The 19,116-nt window shown below is 38.5% G+C and overlaps 2 protein-coding genes across 2 annotated transcripts in view; both read right to left on the bottom strand.

Moving 5' to 3' along the window:
- Positions 1-1,020, bottom strand: part of LOC140319886 (lactase/phlorizin hydrolase-like) — a 38,054-nt gene extending 37,034 nt beyond the window's left edge. Inside the window, exon 1 of the mRNA XM_072397661.1 lies at positions 399-1,020. Within this exon, the coding sequence (XP_072253762.1) occupies positions 399-1,020 (622 nt within the window). The remainder of the gene's footprint in view (positions 1-398) is intronic.
- Positions 1,021-6,954: 5,934 nt separating this feature from the next.
- Positions 6,955-18,591, bottom strand: LOC140319885 (lactase/phlorizin hydrolase-like). The gene is made up of 17 exons (XM_072397660.1): positions 17,970-18,591; positions 17,474-17,544; positions 15,692-15,766; positions 15,493-15,586; positions 13,716-13,800; positions 12,907-13,585; positions 12,167-12,815; positions 10,544-12,079; positions 10,150-10,424; positions 9,781-10,071; positions 9,488-9,686; positions 9,112-9,314; positions 8,923-9,029; positions 8,574-8,705; positions 8,182-8,405; positions 7,753-7,989; positions 6,955-7,178 (listed from the first exon to the last, which is right to left on the bottom strand). The coding sequence occupies exons 1-17, from the start codon at positions 18,589-18,591 to the stop codon at positions 6,955-6,957; spliced, it is 5,703 nt and encodes a 1,900-aa protein (XP_072253761.1).
- Positions 18,592-19,116: the final 525 nt, after the last annotated feature.

Here is a 19,116-nt window from a genome sequence, read left to right as displayed (position 1 = left end):
CTTTTACATGACATCATTTCAGAAATGTGCTTATAATCTAATATCAAACCTGACTGCTTTGAAAAAATATTAGTATGGGTTTACCTGTGCAGTTCAATATATGCAATATTACCATACTAATATCACATGGATTCATTATTGAAAAAGGCAATGATGACATATATGTGTAGTCTGTGCGATACACATAATGGTGAAGGATTTCACTATCAATTTGCTATGAATTTAATTTTAAAGGAGATATTAAAAATCTCACATAAAGGCAATATATTTAACAGCTTAAAATTCAAACAATGCTTTAGATACCTGATAATAACAATACAGGTTCTATCCAACAGTTTAAAAGTACAAACAAATGCTTCATGACAACATCAGATGATCAATTACTTGATTTAGCTCACCTTTTCCTGGAAAGTGTTGATGGTAGATCTGATGAATGTTCCTGTTGAGCTTAAGGATATTTTGCAGAGGAGTGGGAGCATTAGCTGCCTGCCCATCATGCCAAACTTCATCCAAGTCACTCAGTGTCACCCATGAGTGTGCCAGTCCTCCAAATTCCTGGAAGGCAAACTCAGCATACTGCTGAAAGGCTTCTAACAGCCCCTGGCTCTCCCAGCCTCCAAACCTTGATCTCAGAGATTGTGGAACTGTCGATCCATGAAGGATGACTAGAGGCTGAAGGCCCACATCCAGCAGCTGCTGCAGCAGGATCTGATAACATTTGACCACAGCTTGCTGTGGCTGGCTGGGGTGGCCTACGGGAAGGAGTTGAGCCCATGATAGAGGAACTTTGAAGTGAGTCACCCCGATACTCTGGAGATGCTCAAAGTACAGTTTAGAACCAGCAGGTATGGGATGACTGCAGTCAAAGGCATCATTTCCCCCCCTATCAGAGTGTTTAACCAACTGCTCTGTCAGAGGACCTTCAAGAAGCATAAAGTCCTCCTGTCCATTCACCCCGCTCCAACCACCACTGTACAGACACAGAATGTGCAGACACACAGTCCACAACAGTTTCTTCATTGTGGCATGTAAAAGCATGCACTGATGTTTTCCACTGGCTGCGAAGCTTTTTAAAGCGATGATGTTCAGCTCTCATAAAACTGTTACGCAAAAAAGATCAATATCACATCTGTTTATTGGAGGTTAAACAGTTTTACTGCAGCTGTGTGGTATGATTATAAACACTCTGGCCTCATGAAAGTTACAACTGCATCTCTATCTTATACTTAGATCTGAAGAACTTGGAATGTGCTGTGTCAGTTTTACCCGAAGGGAAATACTGACACTGCACATTCCAAGAAGTATGTAAATGAAGTATGTCACACAAATGAAAAATACAATTTCTACTAAAATAATTTTAATTACAGAACTTTTAATAAAAAACTGTCTTCAAGGCATCAAGTACCAAATGAGTGCAGCAGCATAAAATGTTGAGAGAGCATCACTCAGTCGACCTGAATGCAGAACTGTTGAACTGGATAAAGGCTAAACATTAAGAGAAACGTACACCTGGGTATGAGGGAATAACAAGTAAAAGATTTCTTGGATTTCTTTACTTCGGTTTAATCTTTTAGGTTTTATGTGTTTTGTGTTATTTAGTAATTTGTTGTTATTAGGATTTCTTGCTGTTTGTTTTTCTCTAATCTTGATTTGTCTTTTTGGTCATAATTCCCTCTTGGTTGCTCTCTGTTCTTGTTCTTTGTTACTTTGTTTTAGCTCAGTTTGTTTGTCTTTAGTTATCGGTCCGTTATCAGGTTTCTTTAGTTTGAATCATTCTAGTTGTTTATTTTTTAGTTACTCTCATGTTTTGTCTTTATTACTTTTACTTTGATCAAGTAGTCTTGTCTTATTTCAGTTTTGTTTCTTGCTCCTCATTCCGTCTCTTATTTTTAATTATTTCAAAGCAAAAACAGTTAAATTTAATATAATATCTCCATACTCAAATAATTATATAGTTGTACCATAACATCAAGCCATACTAATTTATGCTGATCAGTTTATCTGGAGGAAAGATAATGACTTACAGCTTTTATCTTATTTCAGTTTTTTTATATTTTTAAATGTATTTGTTTCAGCTCATTGGAAACATGTAAATAGTAGACAAAAGTTCTCTCAGAATATTTTTTTATGTAACTGATGGACCCACAGTGGCTAGATAAATAAATAGACTTACTTTGACTTGTTATGACATTTTTTGGAAAGTTTGCATTTGTCCCCTGCAGCAATTCATGTTTACTAGCTGTGACGCAGTGAAGGAAATGCTTTGATTGAGATAAGGGTTTTCATAACTCTTTAACACATGTCAAAGGTCATGATAAGGATTATCATCATTATCTAATACTGGAAAATATAATGTGCTCTCATGTCTGTGTGAAGGAGTAAAATTATAACTGCATTAAATTAGTGCAGATGGAAAAGAATCCTTAGGGGTACACCAGTAAAAATCTGAACATCTGTGACACTCAACTACTCAAAACATTGGCAAACATGAAAGCAATTATTTGATTGAAATTTGAGTTGAATTTATTAAGTTCAATATGACTGCATCTCAAGATGTAAAACAAATGCAGGCAAAAGCAGGTAAATACCTCCTATTAAAAGACATCTCACACAAATCCAATGCCTGGACTTGTCTAATAATTCTAATCATCATGATAGAGTAAAGAAGAAAAATACAAAGAAAAATATCTATAATATATCATACAATTAAGTTATATGGTGCATGTCATATAACTTATAACAAATTATATTTCTCTTGTGTTTTGAAATCAATTTATAATTTTTTTTTGTATATGACACCACTGGAATTTAAAGGTACAAAGTAGTTTGGAAAAGATAGGATCAATAATTAGATTTATAATATTTTAAATGGTCAGAGACATTTTCAAGGACGGAAAATATTATTTAATCTGCGGATCTGTCGCATTTCCACTAGAGGGGTCCAAAGTCTGCTGAAATGTTTCTCTTCCTAGACATGAATTTTAGGTCAGCACCGTCGCCTCACAGCAAGAGCGTTCCATGTTCAACTCCCGCCTGGGGCCTTTCTGTGGGGAGTTTGCATGTTCTCCCCGTGTATGTGTGGGTTCTCTCCGGGTTCTCCAGCTTCCTCCCACCGTCCAAAAACATGCATGTTAGGTTAATTAGTGTCTCTAAATTGTCCTTAGAAGTGAGTGTGAACGAGTGCGGTTGTTTATCTCGTTTGTCTCTGTGTGGCCCTGTGATGGACTGGTGACCTGTCCGGGGTCTACCCCGCCTCTCGCCCGATGACTGCTGGGATAGGCTCCAGCCCCCCCGCGACCCGACTGACGGATTAAGCAGGTATAGAAAATGGATGGATGGACATGAATTCTAATCATGTTAAGCATGATACAGTAAAGAAGAAAAACCCAATAAGATCTATATTTTATCATATGATAGCAAATTAAGTCTGCTGAAATGTTTCTCTTCCTTGACACTTGTCAGGACTTAAATTTCCAGTCAATACTTATGGATCAACGATACCAGATTCTTTGAGATCAACGTATGAATGTTAGGAACGGCTAAAATGATCTGCACAGCCAATTGAGCTATAGAGCATCTCTCTATAAATCCTGTTTTGCAGAAAGATTTCCACCTTAAAGCAGAAAAGAAAGAATTAACCATATTAAAATGAAATGCTTGCTCCTTAAAGCAGGTTTACTGGTTTACTTATCGGCACAATAATAACTTCTTTTTTAATTTTTTTTTTAAATTCTAATTGTTTTCTTTCTTGGCAGTGCTTGATTCACAGCATCAGCTCTTAAATTCTACAGATATCTCTGTTTTCAAGCTGTGTAGTCATTAAGGAAATGCTTTAATGAGATAACGGTTTTCATAACTCTTTACCACATGTCAAAGGTCCTGATAAGGAAGATAATCTGAATTATCTAATGCCGGGTAAAGGTAATGTTCTCTCTCATTCTAATGTCTGTAGGAAAGTTTTAACTGTTACATAAAAAAAAAAAAATCATAACTGATCAAATTTGTGAGGATGAAAAATAATCTTTTAGGCTGGACACCAGTAAAATCAACATTCAGACCTTCAACTACTCAAACCACTCATAAAAGTAATTATTTGATTTCAATATAAGTTGACAGGGACGTCTGGGTTTCTCTGCTCAAGCTGCTGCCCCCGCGACCCGACCCCCGGATAAGCGGCAGATGATAGATGGATAAGTTGAACTGATGATGTTCGCAATGACTGCGATATCTCCTGTTAGAATACAGCTCACATATATGATCACAGAGAGGATGCTGCATGTTTATATGTACATATACTTTTACTTATCCAATATACGGGCATGTCCAATACTTTCATCATATTGAGCATCATCATATGTATATATCACATAATGCAAGGTGTATACCTGTTATGTAATATGTTTGTTTTTTTAATTAAAATTGAAAGGTACAAACTAGCTCAATATTGGATTAGAAATGTATTTTATACCCTATTTTATACCCTTTCATTTAAAAAAAAAACTTTCCGGTTTACTGTGTACTTATGCTTATGGGGAAGTTGGAAGATTTTTGTTTTTGGTACCCCTTTCATTCGTTCAGATATCCATCCATCCATTTTCTGTACCCATTTAATCCATCGGTCGGGTGGTCTTCAGTCCATCACAGGGCCACACAGAGACAAACAAGACAAACAACCAAACATGCTCACACTCACGCAGAAGGACAATTTTAGAGACACCAATGCACCTAACGTGCATGTTTTTGGATGGTGGGAGGAAGTCGGAGTACCTGGAGAGAACCCACACATACACGGGGAGAACATGCAGACTCCACACAGAAAGGCGTCAGGTGGAGATCGAGCCTGGAACGCTCTCGCTGTTAGGCGACGGTGCTAACCACCACTTCTTTAAATGATAATTCTTAAATGGCCTCATGCAGTTCTCTTCTGTTGAAATAGTTGTAGACTGGGCACAGCATATTGAGAAAGAATGGATCAAATACTAACATTTTAACTGTCAAAATGTAATCCTTATTCAGTGCTGATTTAATGACATTTTTTCAACATTAGTTGACAAACGATCTTCAAATCTAAATCAAATCTGAATAATTATAACCCTAAACAAATATCGAATGAACAACTTTTGCTTTGTTCTTTGGTTACAAAGTCGCTCATTTTGATTGGAGGATGTCACAGTTTTACACAGGTTTACTAACAAGCTACATGCCATTTTAGAGCATGAAAATGATATAAAATGATATGATGATTTTAACTTTGTAAAAGTCAAACGATATGAAAGCAAACCCTATTCTTTGAATAAAAGCTACTGAATAAAAGTGTTTCATTTCCCCTTTCAGGTGGTCATTGCATTTAGGCAATACATTGACTCCAATTTATTCATCTTGCCTCAAACATGTTGCCCAACACCAGGCTATGTTTCAGTCAGGCACTATGACCAATGAGCAGGTGATGCACCTTGCTGCAAAACTACCTCGACATCTCATCACTTCCTGGTTTTAGACACACTTCATATGTTCTTGAATCAAATATAAGTGCCACTACAGTTAGTTCAGCAAATGAAAGTCCTCCCCCCAGCAAGCTGTGGTTAACCATAATCAGACATTGCTGAATTAACTATGATGTATGACTTAAGTTGCCAATTATTTCTCTTGGATTTATGACATCAGATGCTGTGGTCAGTTGCTGAGCTGTTCATAATGGTGGCTGTTCTGACAGGATTCACTTAGTTAATGGCCATTGTCGGTTACAGAATTCATATTTGGGAAAAGTAAAAGCATTTAATTGATGAGACACTGAGAAAAGGACTTTTTTTAAAAAATTTAATTTAAACATACAAATAATTCACAAAAGTCATCTCACAGTGCTTTAACATTATTCATTACAGTGCTGGTTTTCTAATCATCATTTCTACATAAGGAATGTGGTTTGTAATCATACTTGTGGAGAGATCAATTTTTACCCCCTGCAGGCATTTGCATTTATTAGCTGTACAATAAATAAACAAGACTGTCTGAGGACACATCCACAAGGTTTCATACTTTTGCAAGTCAAAGCCTGTCGGCTACATTGTGTGGTACAATGTCTTTGTTTTCGTTGTCCTGCAAGTGAAGCTAATACAATACTTAAACATATAATATTTCACGGTTCATACCTGACATCTGTCATAAACTGTGAATCCTCATGGAGAGAAGATGCAGAAATTTGGTTGCAAGTGAAATGATGCATTGAACAGACACAAGAATAAATTAACATAATGTTGTTTTGTATCATTGCAATAACAGGTAAATGTGACTGAATACAGGGCTTAACTAAAAAGCTTTTTTTTTGCTTTTAAATTCCGAGACATCTTTAACATACAGTTCTAGTTAAAGGTATATTCCAGATGTTTTGTTTTGTTTTGTTTTTATAATGTGGTTGTGTGAAGTACTTTTGAGTAGTAGTAGTAGTGTATTTCCTGCCATAGACAGCATTTAGAGCATTCACAGTATGTAGAATCAGGGAGATGATCTATCAGCTACACAGAAAAGAAAACATTTTCCTCAATCTGGACCAAATCAAAATATTTCATGCCTGGTGTATCCTGCTACTGATGAGTTAAGTACATCAGGAGATGTCAGACTAGACTAGATCACTCACTGTTGGGAATTATTTTTGGAAAGACTTGAAAAATAGAAAGCATTTGTGAAGTTTTAGATGGAAACAATAGCATGGCTCCTCTGCCAGAATTCATCCGTGATTCTCCAAACTTTGGGAGCTCTGACCTCTGTTAACTGAGACACAACTACTCATGAGAAGTTGTCATAACTCCACCATTACAACAAAAATGAGTAAATGAAAAAATAAAATCCCTTTAAAAGGAATGACAAACAAATCTGCAAAAGGTTAAATTTAGACTTTTGGAGAATGCAGTTAAATGTTCATCTATTTATCTTGAGGAAACCACAATGCATTTTCAGTTACAATTTCCTCTCCATATTTACCACGTCAACATCCTTATTTCTCTTAGAACTTTTTTTCCTTGCAAAGAACCAAACGGATAAACATATTACTCCAAACACTGCAGCAATCAACAGAGCAAATGTGGTGGTAAGCCCAGTCTCTGCGTCACTGATAGAGAGCTTCATACCCAGGAACTTCACAGCGTTGTCTGTGACCGGTGTGCTCGTTGCTGCACTTGTTGCTGCGCTTGTTGCTGCGCTTGTTGCTGCGCTTGTTGCTGCAGAAAGAAAACGCAGAGACATGCGCCATAGCGGTCTTATTGATTGTGGTAAGGCTTTTAACATCCAAATGACTTATTTCACACTGTATTTTGAACAGTTTGTGAATAAAAACGGTATTTGCTTCCTTGCAAAGCTTTTATAGCAATATTGCACTTTTCTTAGAACGTAGATGGCTTCAGCAGATGACAGATAACTTAGCTTAACACAAACTCTGGAGACAAGAGGAAACTGCTTGCTGGGCCTTGTGTACGAACATGTTCCTCTATGACTCACTTGTTAACACTCTTCTACTTCCAATAGTCAGTTTATTGTAAGGGAGGTTGCATATCAATCTCACAATAACCACAAGACTCAAAGTAGTCAAGTCGGCTTTCAAGTTCTTGACCTTATTAGTGCAATTAAGTTGTATTAACATCAACATACAACAAAACTTATTAATTAATGAGCTTCAGATGCACTCGTTGTCAGATTTTTCAACCTCTCAAGCAGTTCTTGAGTCAAAACAAGTATGTGAGCCACATTGAATAAGTTTACCTTCAGGATCGGGGTTCAAGCAGTCATGGGGTCCTAAAGCAGGGTCAGGGAATCCGTTGCAGCTGATGATGCTGTTGTAGAAGGACACAGAATTCTTGGCCACTCGAGGCAGATTGGGGTCAGAATGATTGACATAAAAAAGGCCAAATCTCTCTGAATAGCCAACAGCCCACTCCAGGTTGTCCATCAGTGACCAAGCTGTGTAGCCACGGATGTCCACACCATCTAGCAAGTAAGCTGGAAAAACAAAATAACTCTTTTAGAAATGAAAATACACTGAATCAATTATTGTTTTTTTTGTTTCTTGGTTTGATTTTTTTTAGAAAGTGAAGAATTGACAAAAAATGTTAAACTTTATATTTACTTGATGTTTTCTTGAATATCCTGCTCTTAAATGCTTTATTATTGTTGATGAAATTGCTTTAATACCTTTCAACACCTGGTTGATATAGTGTTTATAGTAGTAAATTCTGTGAGGATCATTCAGATCAACAGGCCCCCGTTCTGAGACACCATTCTCAGTGATGATGATTGGGGGATTTCCAAACTCCTCTTTAATGAATCTCAGTAATCTGCGAAGGCCAAAAGGTGTCATTCTCAGCCACGAAGAGCCCGTTTCCAACCAGGTGCGATCTGAAATTACCCCGGCACCCCTGTGACAGTGAAAAAGTGGAGATTTTAAACTCAAATATTTCATAACACAAAGAAGGATTTTTTTCAAAGAATAGCATGAATATATAGTTTCTAACTTTACTGGGCTAGTTCTCTGACCTTCGAATAGAATTTTTAAAAAAGAATCACAAAAGATGACATTTGCTTACTTGTCTGCTTCAAGATGTTGATTGTTTCCATGGTCCACATTGAATGCCAGAACAGAGCAGTAATGATTGAGTCCAAAATAATCATAGGTCCCATTAATTCGCTTGATCTCCTCAGGTGTAAACTCAGGAAGCCTGCAGTGTTTAAAGTGCAAATTAAGAAACAATGGACTTATGGAAATGGAAATGCAAAGCAGCAGAAACCATTTGTGCAAACTTAAAAAGTATCTGCACAGAGATCATCAAGAGGAATACAGACAATCATAAGTTTACTTACTACTGTGTCTATATGTTTCCATTGAATCTCTTATGTGACTCATAATATTCTCCTTTTAAGTTTTAATGTTAATACCTGGACTTTGGTAAACCAGCAGCAAGACTGCGCTCTCGAATGATTCTCTTAAACATTTCATTGTAATCTCCAATAAATATTGGATGGGCAAACCAGCCGAGATACCACTGCACACAGAGAGAGACACAGCAGCCGTCAGTGAAAATAGTGCAACATGTTTCGTGCAAAACGTATGAGGATTTGGCATACCTGCACAACACGTCGCGCAGCATCTACATCCTCCTGCTTATTGGGGTTTCTGGGTTCTGCCCAGTCAGAGTTGACAGTGATGGAGATCATTCCATTCTGTTTGGCTCGATACTTGTCATTGTACACATGATAGGCCTCAGCGTGAGATTTCATAATGTTGTGACCGACAATGTAGGGATGAAGGTCAGGCCGTGATGAATCTCCTGCAATCATACAGAGTGAATTATCTTTTTTAGTTGTATGTTATTATCCGATTGGGCTCAGAAATCACATTGACAAAAATCTATATTTACATTTTGGTTGTAAACACCCCAAACTGAAACAAATGTAAATCCTTATCCTCGCCACAATTTTCATTTCCTTGACAGTGTCCTACCTGGGGCATGGGCTCCACTCACATGACCTAGCACCGTTATAATGTATGGTTCGTTAAAGGTGATCCAAAGTTTTACTCTGTCGCCAAGACTGCCAAAGATTACGTCAGCATAATCCCTGAATCTGGCCACAATAGTCTCATTGAGCCAGCCCCCAGTTTCTTGAAGAGCTTGTGGAAGGTCCCAGTGGTACAGAGTAACCTGACAAAAATTAAATGGAAATAAAAAGTTTACATAATTTACAGACTTCCCATTTTAGATATTATTTGAGAAACTAAAAAAAAAAAAGACTTACTTGAGGCTGGATGTTTACAGCAACCAGTGCATCCACCAATCTGTTATAGTAGTTGAGTCCAGCCTCATTAATGTGACTAGTGGTACCATCAGGAAGTACCCTCGCCCAGGATATGGAGAAACGGTAATGGGACACCTTGAGCTGCTTCAATATAGCAATATCCTCTTCTAATTTATTATAACTGTCACAGGCAATGTCTCCAGTGTCATGATTTAACAGCTTATTAGGCGTGTGGGAGAACTGATCCCAGATATTGAGACCTTTGCCATCTGCTCTCCATGCTCCTTCAACCTAAAAAATGTAAATGAAAACAGTGCATTTGTACAATTCTCTGATAGCTTAATGAAGACGTATCAACCGAACACTTACCTGATATGATGCTGTTGCACTACTCCAAATGAAATCCTTCGGAAACTGTCCATAAATCATCTTCTCATCATATGTTTCAGGGAAGCCATTATCCTTCATGATTTGGTGGTAGACATGAGCCGAATACCTGGGCGTTCTTGGCCGATTTGGGTTGTTGAAATCCACTTGGTGCAGCCCAAACCCAAACCCAGATCTGTAGCCATATAACCACTCAAAAGAATCCATTAGAGATGTCGCTATGTAGCCTTTCAGCCTCACTCCATCAAGTTCATAAGCTGTTATTAAATACACAAACACAAATAAGTGGTCAAGGCGAAAAACAATCACAAGTGAATCTCACAGTGAACTGTGAACTTGAAAATGTAATATCTCAAATCTGTTTATATCAGTGTACCTTTTAAAGCCTCATCAATATAGGTCTTGTAATGAAATACTCTGTCTGTATCATACATTACAGCCGCCCCATTCTCAGTGATGTAAATGTCTGGATCTCCATATTCCTCCTTGATCCAGTTGAGGAGTCTTCTCATTCCCCACGATACTGCTCTCTGTTTTGCAAGAGTTGTAGTAGGTAATTCAATCAGCTCCTCTTCTAAAAAGTCCCAGTCATGTTGATAGGACTCGGGAGAAAGCGGGCCTGTAATATGACTAACTATCTTTGTGGTGTGGTGATTGAGACAGAACACGTCAGCAGTTCCCTTGATGAAGTTCTTTTCCTCTTCAGTGAAGGATGGGAGTCTTGAGTCTGACTGACCTTGAAGTTCACATTTTTGGCGAACTTGCCATTTCATTGCATCAGGGTAGTCGCCGTTCTTGAAAATAGGGTGTGCAAACCAACCCAGTTGGAACTGCAGCGCACGGTCGGCAGCCACAATGTCACGGGGAACATTGACATCTTTAGGTTCAGCCCAGTCAGCATTGAGAGCAATGGATACTAGACCACTTTGGGAGCTGCGATACTTGTCATCATAAGTATGGTAGGCCGTGGCGTGAGCTTTAATTAGGTTGTGTGCAACTTTGTAAGGCGCAGTTCCTGGATCCATAACATTTGGCGGGATCTGTCCAAGTCCATATCCTAACCATGCAATTGTATGTGGCTGATTGAAAGTAATCCAGAATTTTACTCTGTTGCCAAATGTGGCAAAACAGAAATCACAAAAGTCATTAAAGATGTCAATCATCTGTACATTGTCCCAGCCACCAAGGTCTTGCAAAGCTTGAGGAAGGTCCCAGTGATAAAGTGTCACCATGGGGGTGATATTATGTGCCAAGAGGCCATCAATAAGTTTGTTATAATAGTCAACACCTTTCTGGTTCAGGGAGGTACGCCGACCATCAGGAAAGATCCTGGACCAAGACAAAGAGAATCTGTATGACTTTACTCTCAGCGCTCGCAGCATGTAGAAGTCTTCCTCGAGTCTGTTGTAACTGTCACAAGCTACATTTCCATTAGCACTATCTAAAACTATATCAGTTGTCTGAGTGAATGTATCCCAGACACTGGGTCCCTTTCCATCAGCATTCCAGCCACCTTCAATCTGGTAAGCCGAAGATGAAACTCCCCAGCTGAAGTCTTGTGGAAAAGTACCATAGTGATACATTTGTGTGTCAAATTTTGACTGACGAGAGAATTTTTCCCAGACGACCTTTGATTTAGATGGAACCTCTGAGGGTGGCAGAGTGATGGAACGGCGAGTAAATGGTATTTCTAAGCCTTTAAGACCATTGTGTTTGCTTGATCCAAAACCATTTTGCTTGATAACCTGAGAGAAGAAGTATGCAGATTGCTTTGGGGTTCTCGGTCTGCCTGGATCTTCGAAGTTAACGTGGTGAAGACCAAATCTTTGACTGTAGCCTTGGTTTCCTTCAAATCCATCCATGAGTGACTGCACCGTGAATCGCTGCACATCCACTCCATCCATGGTTATGGCTAGAGAATGGATTCATAAAAGAATGCATCAAATTGTGAATTCTTTCCAGTCTGTGGTCTCTTATCAAAGAAATAACAAACACTGACCTTGCAGGGTTTCACTGATGTAACCCCTCATGTATTCCACTCTGCTGGTGTCGTTGAGGCTGTCCCCACTGTACTCTGTTGGCATCCCATTCCCAGTTATGTAGATAGGCACTTTTGTAGTATTCAAGTATTCTGTTGAAATGTACTTTAGAAGAGAACGAAGGCCCCAAGGCACCGAATAAATCCAGTCAGAGGCTGTAGAAGGCCAGGTGGGGTCCACATGGGCCTGGAAGTCTCCCACTTCCACAGGACCAGGGTTGCACCCACCTTTACTGCTGTTAACTAAACGGGAAGTATAATGATTTAAACCAAAAAAGTCAGCAGTTCCTTGTATCCGCTTGCTCTCCTCAGCAGTAAAAGCTGGAAGTACTGCTGGCACAGAACTGGGACACTCATTTTTTTTCTTCTCAATCTGAGTTTTAAGTGAAGCAGGATAATCTCCATTTACAAATATAGGATGAGCAAACCACCCTAGCATTAACTGTAGGTAGCGATCTGCAGCGGCCACATCTTCAGGTCTGGATTTGTTCATGGGCTCAGCCCAGTCAGAGTTTAATGCAATGCCCACTTTTCCTCCCTGTGTGTTCCTGTACTTGTCATTGTAGACATGCCAAGCCTCTGCATGGGACTTGAGTATATTGTGAGTGACCTGAAAAGGTATAAACAAATGATAAGTTAAATGCCCCGGGGCAACAATTAAACACTGTTTAATTATTAGCCGATGATAACATGACTTTCACCTGAAAGGAAGCAACTGCGTAATCCTTTACTCCAGGGGGGTGCTCCCCAGTGCCATACCCAGCATGGCTCACAACCCAGGGGCTACTGAATGTGTTCCAGGTCTTGACCCTGTCTCCAAACCTGGAGAAGCAGAAGTCTGCATAGTCCTTGAAAGCTTCAACAATTGCAGGGTTGGTCCATCCACCACTGTTCTGGAGGGCCTGGGGCAGATCCCAGTGGTAGAGAGTAGCAACAGGTTGTATACCATATTCAATGAGAGCATTGATCAGTTTGTCATAGTAGAGAGCCCCTTGCTCTAATTGGCTTCCTCTGTGGCCTGTGGGGAAAATACGGGCCCAGGAGATGGAAAACTGGTAAGTTTTGACTTGCAGACCTCGCAGGAGGTAAAGATCATATACCACCTTATTGTAACTATCACAAGCTAGGTCAGCTGTCTGATTTTCAAAGGCTAGGCCATCATGACCAAAGCGATCCCAAATGGTCTCTCCTTTCCCGCCCTCTAACCAGCCGCCTTCAACCTTGAAAGACTCTGTAGAGGTAGCCCACTGGAAGTCAGAAGGGAATGATTCAGCAAGGACAAGGTCTCGTTCTTCTGTGGTTTGGGCCTCAAACTTCTGCCCGATCTTCTGATAGCTATTGCTTAAGCCTGTCATCCTTTTGAAATCTGGAATACCCGAACTTTTGAAAAACACAACAGTGAACATAGATGGATTAAAAAAGGCTATAAGCATGAATATATTGATGTTTATATTCATACATACATACACATATATATACTTATATATGACATAGTGACATTCAATCTTACCTGGCTGGAGCATCCTGCACATCCAGCTTGCCTAACACGTCCTTCATGTCACATCCCATGATATTCAAGCCGTTGTCCTTAAGGACTAAATGTTCAAGACAGATTCAGTATTTTATTGCTGCAGAATGATATGTGGAAATATCTACATACAAAATACAATGCCAATACTTATTTAAAGCATAAGCCTGCAAGATATCCACTTTAATTTTCACCTAAACCGTCATATTCAAAAAGTCTTTCACATACTTCATCTGTCTGAATAATATGTTTTTATTTTAGGACAAACTGTACCAAGCAAGTCCAAAGGCTGTTGTCTATCTTGCACCAGAGTTTCTTTGTGAAACTTTACTGGCCAGTACAAGAATAATATATTCTTTTCACCTTCAACATTTCCAAAAATCTTATTTTTTGTCCGTATCATACTGTATAATTTGCAATATTGCAGTCCTCAACTTAATTGACAATCATAAGTTCGGCTACCTCTTGTTTTCTTTATATGTTATAATAATTCTAATTAGTGTCATGGACATAATCAAGAGTTTCAGCTGTGGACAATATTTGGTGGTTATTATACCACGAGAGCCACATTTATCATTAAGAAAAAAAAGTATTTTCTGATAGTCTTCAGGAATAGCACCTGGAGACTATTCAGGTTATGGGAAAGGCTAGGTTATGGGAAAGATTCATCACTCTGTAAGAGCTATTGCCAATGATTTTCAGTCCAGTTCTTATGTCTTTTGGCATACGTTCGCCATCCCTCCATGTACACCATTTCAGATGAGTTTTCAGTGAACAGTCAATGGATCAACTGGAGAGCCAGATGTGTCTCTCAGGTCCCATGTCAGGTCTTCACTGGATTAATTCTTATTCCTTATTTATCCCTCTCAGATTAGTTTAATTTGCTATAGATCGTTTGATTTTAGGCCTGCTGCTTACATCCTCGATTTGTTTAGTTTCCTCAGATTTTTAGGACCTCGCTGAGATATGCCAGATTTTGCTAACAGTTCTTTGGGAATCACTTGGAACACAAATACTTTGTTATCACCGTCAAACTGTTATTTTCAGGATTTTCTTTTATGCTGCCAAAGGAATGGGAAGAAATGACTTGTTTTTGCAAAAAGCTGCTAGAAAGAAACTGCCTAAAATGTTAAAATACAACACTGGTTCAACCCATGGTTTAGGCGTATTCTTTTTTAATTCTTGAATGTTAACTGGCTTCATAAACCAAAGAACACATTCCTCTGAAAATGTTCAGATACTTTACTGGACTGAAAATAACAAAGCAGCAAGCGTCCAAAGAAAAACTTTGAAAGATCTTTAGAAAGCCTGGAGAGTTGTTGGGTCTTATCACATACAAAGTCTTTATTGCAGAACCCACAAGAGCTCTTTGCCCCCAAAGTGTTGGTCTGCTTGTTATATCCTTGTTATCTACTATTTGTAGAATATTTTCAAGAATGTTGACAATAGTTTAATCTTTAACTCTATGTTTTTGTTCTGTTTTTATTTATTTCATTACATCTTGGTTGCTCTTAAAATACTTGAAAAGCTTTAAATAAATAAAGCTGACTTGAGCTGCACAGATAAATAAAGTGTGGCTGCTTGGAAGCAAATTATAAAGTACTGAGGTGTGGCTCAAGACTTTTGCTTAGTGCTGTAACTAGAAGTAGCAGCACTTCCAGTTTCTGTGTTCCTTGTTTTCTTGGTATTCATTACAAACTAAAACTATCATGTAAGGAAAGTTATATCAGAGAGTAAAGAAATGTGAAATGGCACTCACCATGGAGTAAATCTCCAAGAACCTGGTGATTACTGTGAGAACAATCATGAACATTCATCTTGTAGATCAGGACAGGCAAGTTCCCAGTGGATATCTACAATAAAACATAATATGCATGTGACTGCAGTGTGGTGGGCGTGTGAAACATAAAGTTGAATGTTACAATTAATAATCATAATAACTGAAATATTTACAGTACCTGTAAGCTCCTCAGCTCCTGTGCCAAGTTTGATGAGGCACAGTTGTATTCAATGTGCACTGACAAGAAGTCCAACTGTTCAGAACAACAGATACAATACAGAATGTTATCAGACTCTTTCTTTTCTTTTTATTTGTTAGGGGCATCCTGTTTTCAATAAGTAGAGCAAATACAATCCTATCAAGCTATTTCAGTATTCCTTTCTTTTACCAACACTGTAGATTATTTGTAGATTTTTGCTTCTACTAAAAGAGTCACTGTATAGCTTTAAACGTCAGAGGAAAGCTCATTCAGAAATGTCTAACATATATTTTGGATAAGTTTTTGAAAACATGTTAAAAGACTGATGACTATTTTGTTTTGAATTGCTGAGCTGAATTTATTATTCTGTTTGGTGTTTTTAGGTGGGTCTGTAAGTAGTTCTCCATGATGTAGCGGACTGAGCATAAAGGCAAGCCTAAGTTTACTCTGGCCTTAAAACTTAAAACTAAACATAAGACTGCTCCATTGGACGAACCTCAGAGTAGCCAACAATGTCCTCTGATGGTGGATCTAACAACAAGCTAGCTAACTGTTCTGCTTTCATCACAGAGTTATATGTTCCTGGTTGCTGAACTTGTGCTGTTCATCACTGAGGAATGTGGAGATGATGGGGAACTTGATTAAGTTAGTAAAGAGCAAAGTTTAAATGCAGCACTGCAGATGTTGGGGAACTACACCCCAACTCAGAGAATCAGATCTATGCTCTGTGAAATGAAATGAAAGTCCATGTCAGTGTCACACCACAGTTGTATGTATGTACCAACTGGTGTTACACAAACTGTGTGTGAGTAACACATCATGGATGAATTTCACGGCAAAGGAAAGGTTAGAGTTAAACAAACCTAATCAAACAGGAACCATGAACCAAAGTTAGAGGAATAACTACAGTCATTGAATACTGGGTGATCACCACAATGACATGCCTTATGTTTGACCTGGTAGTTTTACAAACTTCACCAAACGCAATTGGAATAAACGGATTAACTACTGCTATAGTTGAACGCAGCCAGACTGACACACTTCCTCCTCTTGTGGCATCCTTAAGTTGCCAACAGTTCAACCACATTGTTGGTAGGAGATGGCCACATCATGAGAGTCAAAGTTGTACAGTGTAAAGACTTTGGAAACTTAGTCCATAGCTAGAATGTGACCTAAATATTCAACATTCTCAATGTATTCATGATTTCACATCTGAGTAATTCTGTTTAATTTCTACCCTGTTTGTCCCATAAGTGCGGTGAACTTGAGCTGATCTGAGGTTTGTCAGTTTGGGTCCATGTGAACTTGCCTTCATGGTGTGACAAAGCAGAGAACAATGCTCATTTCTACTGTACTCTCCAGTTGTTTGGCAAGGTGGTTAAAAATATATTTTCATGAAATATGGTTTTTTTCTCAAAATGGATTTTTATCTCTGCTTTATTCTGGCTTTAAAATAAAATAACTTAGACGAAAAGAACAATCTGACAACATACTTCTACACAAAAATCCTGTATCCAGAACCAGATTTGGATCAATGTAAAAGTTAATCACCTCTTAATTCACATCTGCCAAAATGTTTAACTTTCTTTGTGTAGATTAGGAACAGATTTGGCAAATTTGCTCTTGAATACACTGTCGAAAGCAAATAACCCAGTATTTCTATATTGAGCCATTGCTTTCAGAATTGTTTTTCTCATGTTAGACATAACAGATTTCACTGGCATCTAAACATAAATAATGAAAGTAGCAGCTGATGCTTACACTTGTTGAAGCTTTAATGTGGGAAAGTGTTGCAGCATCTGTTGCTTTCAGCCCCAGTGATAGACGTCTCCCTGGAAATACAAAGGAATGACAGATACTTTTACATGACATCATTTCAGAAATGTGCTTATAATCTAATATCAAACCTGACTGCTTTGAAAAAAATATTAGTATGGGTTTACCTGTGCAGTTCAATATATGCAATATTACCATACTAATATCACATGGATTCATTATTGAAAAAGGCAATGATGACATATATGTGTAGTCTGTGCGATACACATAATGGTGAAGGATTTCACTATCAATTTGCCATGAATTTAATTTTTAAGGAGATATTAAAAATCTCACATAAAGGCAATATATTTAACAGCTTAATATTCAAACAATACTTTAGATACCTGATAATAACAATACAGGTTCTATCCAACAGTTTAAAAGTACAAACAAATGCTTCATGACAACATCAGATGATCAATTACTTGATTTAGCTCACCTTTTCCTGGAAAGTGTTGATGGTATATCTGATGAATGTTCCTGTTGAGCTTAAGGATATTTTGCAGAGGAGTGGGAGCATTAGCTGCCTGCCCATCATGCCAAACTTCATCCAAGTCACTCAGTGTCACCCATGAGTGTGCCAGTCCTCCAAATTCCTGGAAGGCAAACTCAGCATACTGCTGAAAGGCTTCTAACAGCCCCTGGCTCTCCCAGCCTCCAAACCTTGATCTCAGAGATTGTGGAACTGTCGATCCATGAAGGATGACTAGAGGCTGAAGGCCCACATCCAGCAGCTGCTGCAGCAGGATCTGATAACATTTGACCACAGCTTGCTGTGGCTGGCTGGGGTGTCCTACGGGGAGGAGTTGAGCCCATGATAGAGGAACTTTGAAGTGAGTCACCCCGATACTCTGGAGATGCTCAAAGTACAGTTTAGAACCAGCAGGTATGGGACGACTGCAGTCAAAGGCATCATTTCCCCCCCTATCAGAGTGTTTGACCAACTGCTCTGTCAGAGGACCTTCAAGAAGCATAAAGTCCTCCTGTCCATTCACCCCGCTCCAACCACCACTGTACAGACACAGAATGTGCAGACACACAGTCCACAACAGTTTCTTCATTGTGGCATGTAAAAGCATGCACTGATGTTTTCCACTGGCTGCGAAGCTTTTTAAAGCGATGATGTTCAGCTCTCATAAAACTGTTACGCAAAAAAGATCAATATCACATCTGTTTATTGGAGGTTAAACAGTTTTACTGCAGCTGTGTGGTATGATTATAAACACTCTGGCCTCATGAAAGTTACAACTGCATCTCTATCTTATACTTAGATCTGAAGAACTTGGAATGTGCTGTGTCAGTTTTACCCGAAGGGAAAAAAAACCTTTTACAATTGTGTTTACACTTGTCTCCCTGCAGCTGTATTTTTCCTCATCATTTCAAGATCAACTGAAGTATGTAAATGAAGTATGTCACACAAATGAAAAATACAATTTCTACTAAAATTATATTAATTATAGAACTTTTAATCAAAAACTGTTTTCAAGGCATCAAGTACCAAATGAGTGCAGCAGCATAAAATGTTTAAATAATAAATAATTAACCACATTAAAATTAAATGGTTGCTCCTTAAAATCATGACAAAC

The sequence above is a fragment of the Leuresthes tenuis genome, unplaced genomic scaffold (genome assembly GCF_036924035.1).
Source record: "Leuresthes tenuis unplaced genomic scaffold, fLeuTen1.0.hap1 SCAF_12, whole genome shotgun sequence".
Classification (NCBI taxonomy): domain Eukaryota; kingdom Metazoa; phylum Chordata; class Actinopteri; order Atheriniformes; family Atherinopsidae; genus Leuresthes; species Leuresthes tenuis.
Note: the sequence above shows the minus strand (reverse complement) of the source record. Positions and strands in the feature narration are given on the sequence as shown.

Excerpts from the sequence above, each read along its gene's own strand:
- LOC140319885 (XM_072397660.1), bottom strand. The coding sequence starts at position 18,591 with ATGAAGAAACTGTTGTGGACTGTGTGTCTGCACATTCTGTGTCTGTAC. Across the intron at positions 12,080-12,166 it reads CATCAGTGAAACCCTGCAAG|CCATAACCATGGATGGAGTG; the intron begins GTCAGTGTTTGT and ends TCCATTCTCTAG. Across the intron at positions 9,687-9,780 it reads CTGTAAACATCCAGCCTCAA|GTTACTCTGTACCACTGGGA; the intron begins GTAAGTCTTTTT and ends AATTTTTGTCAG.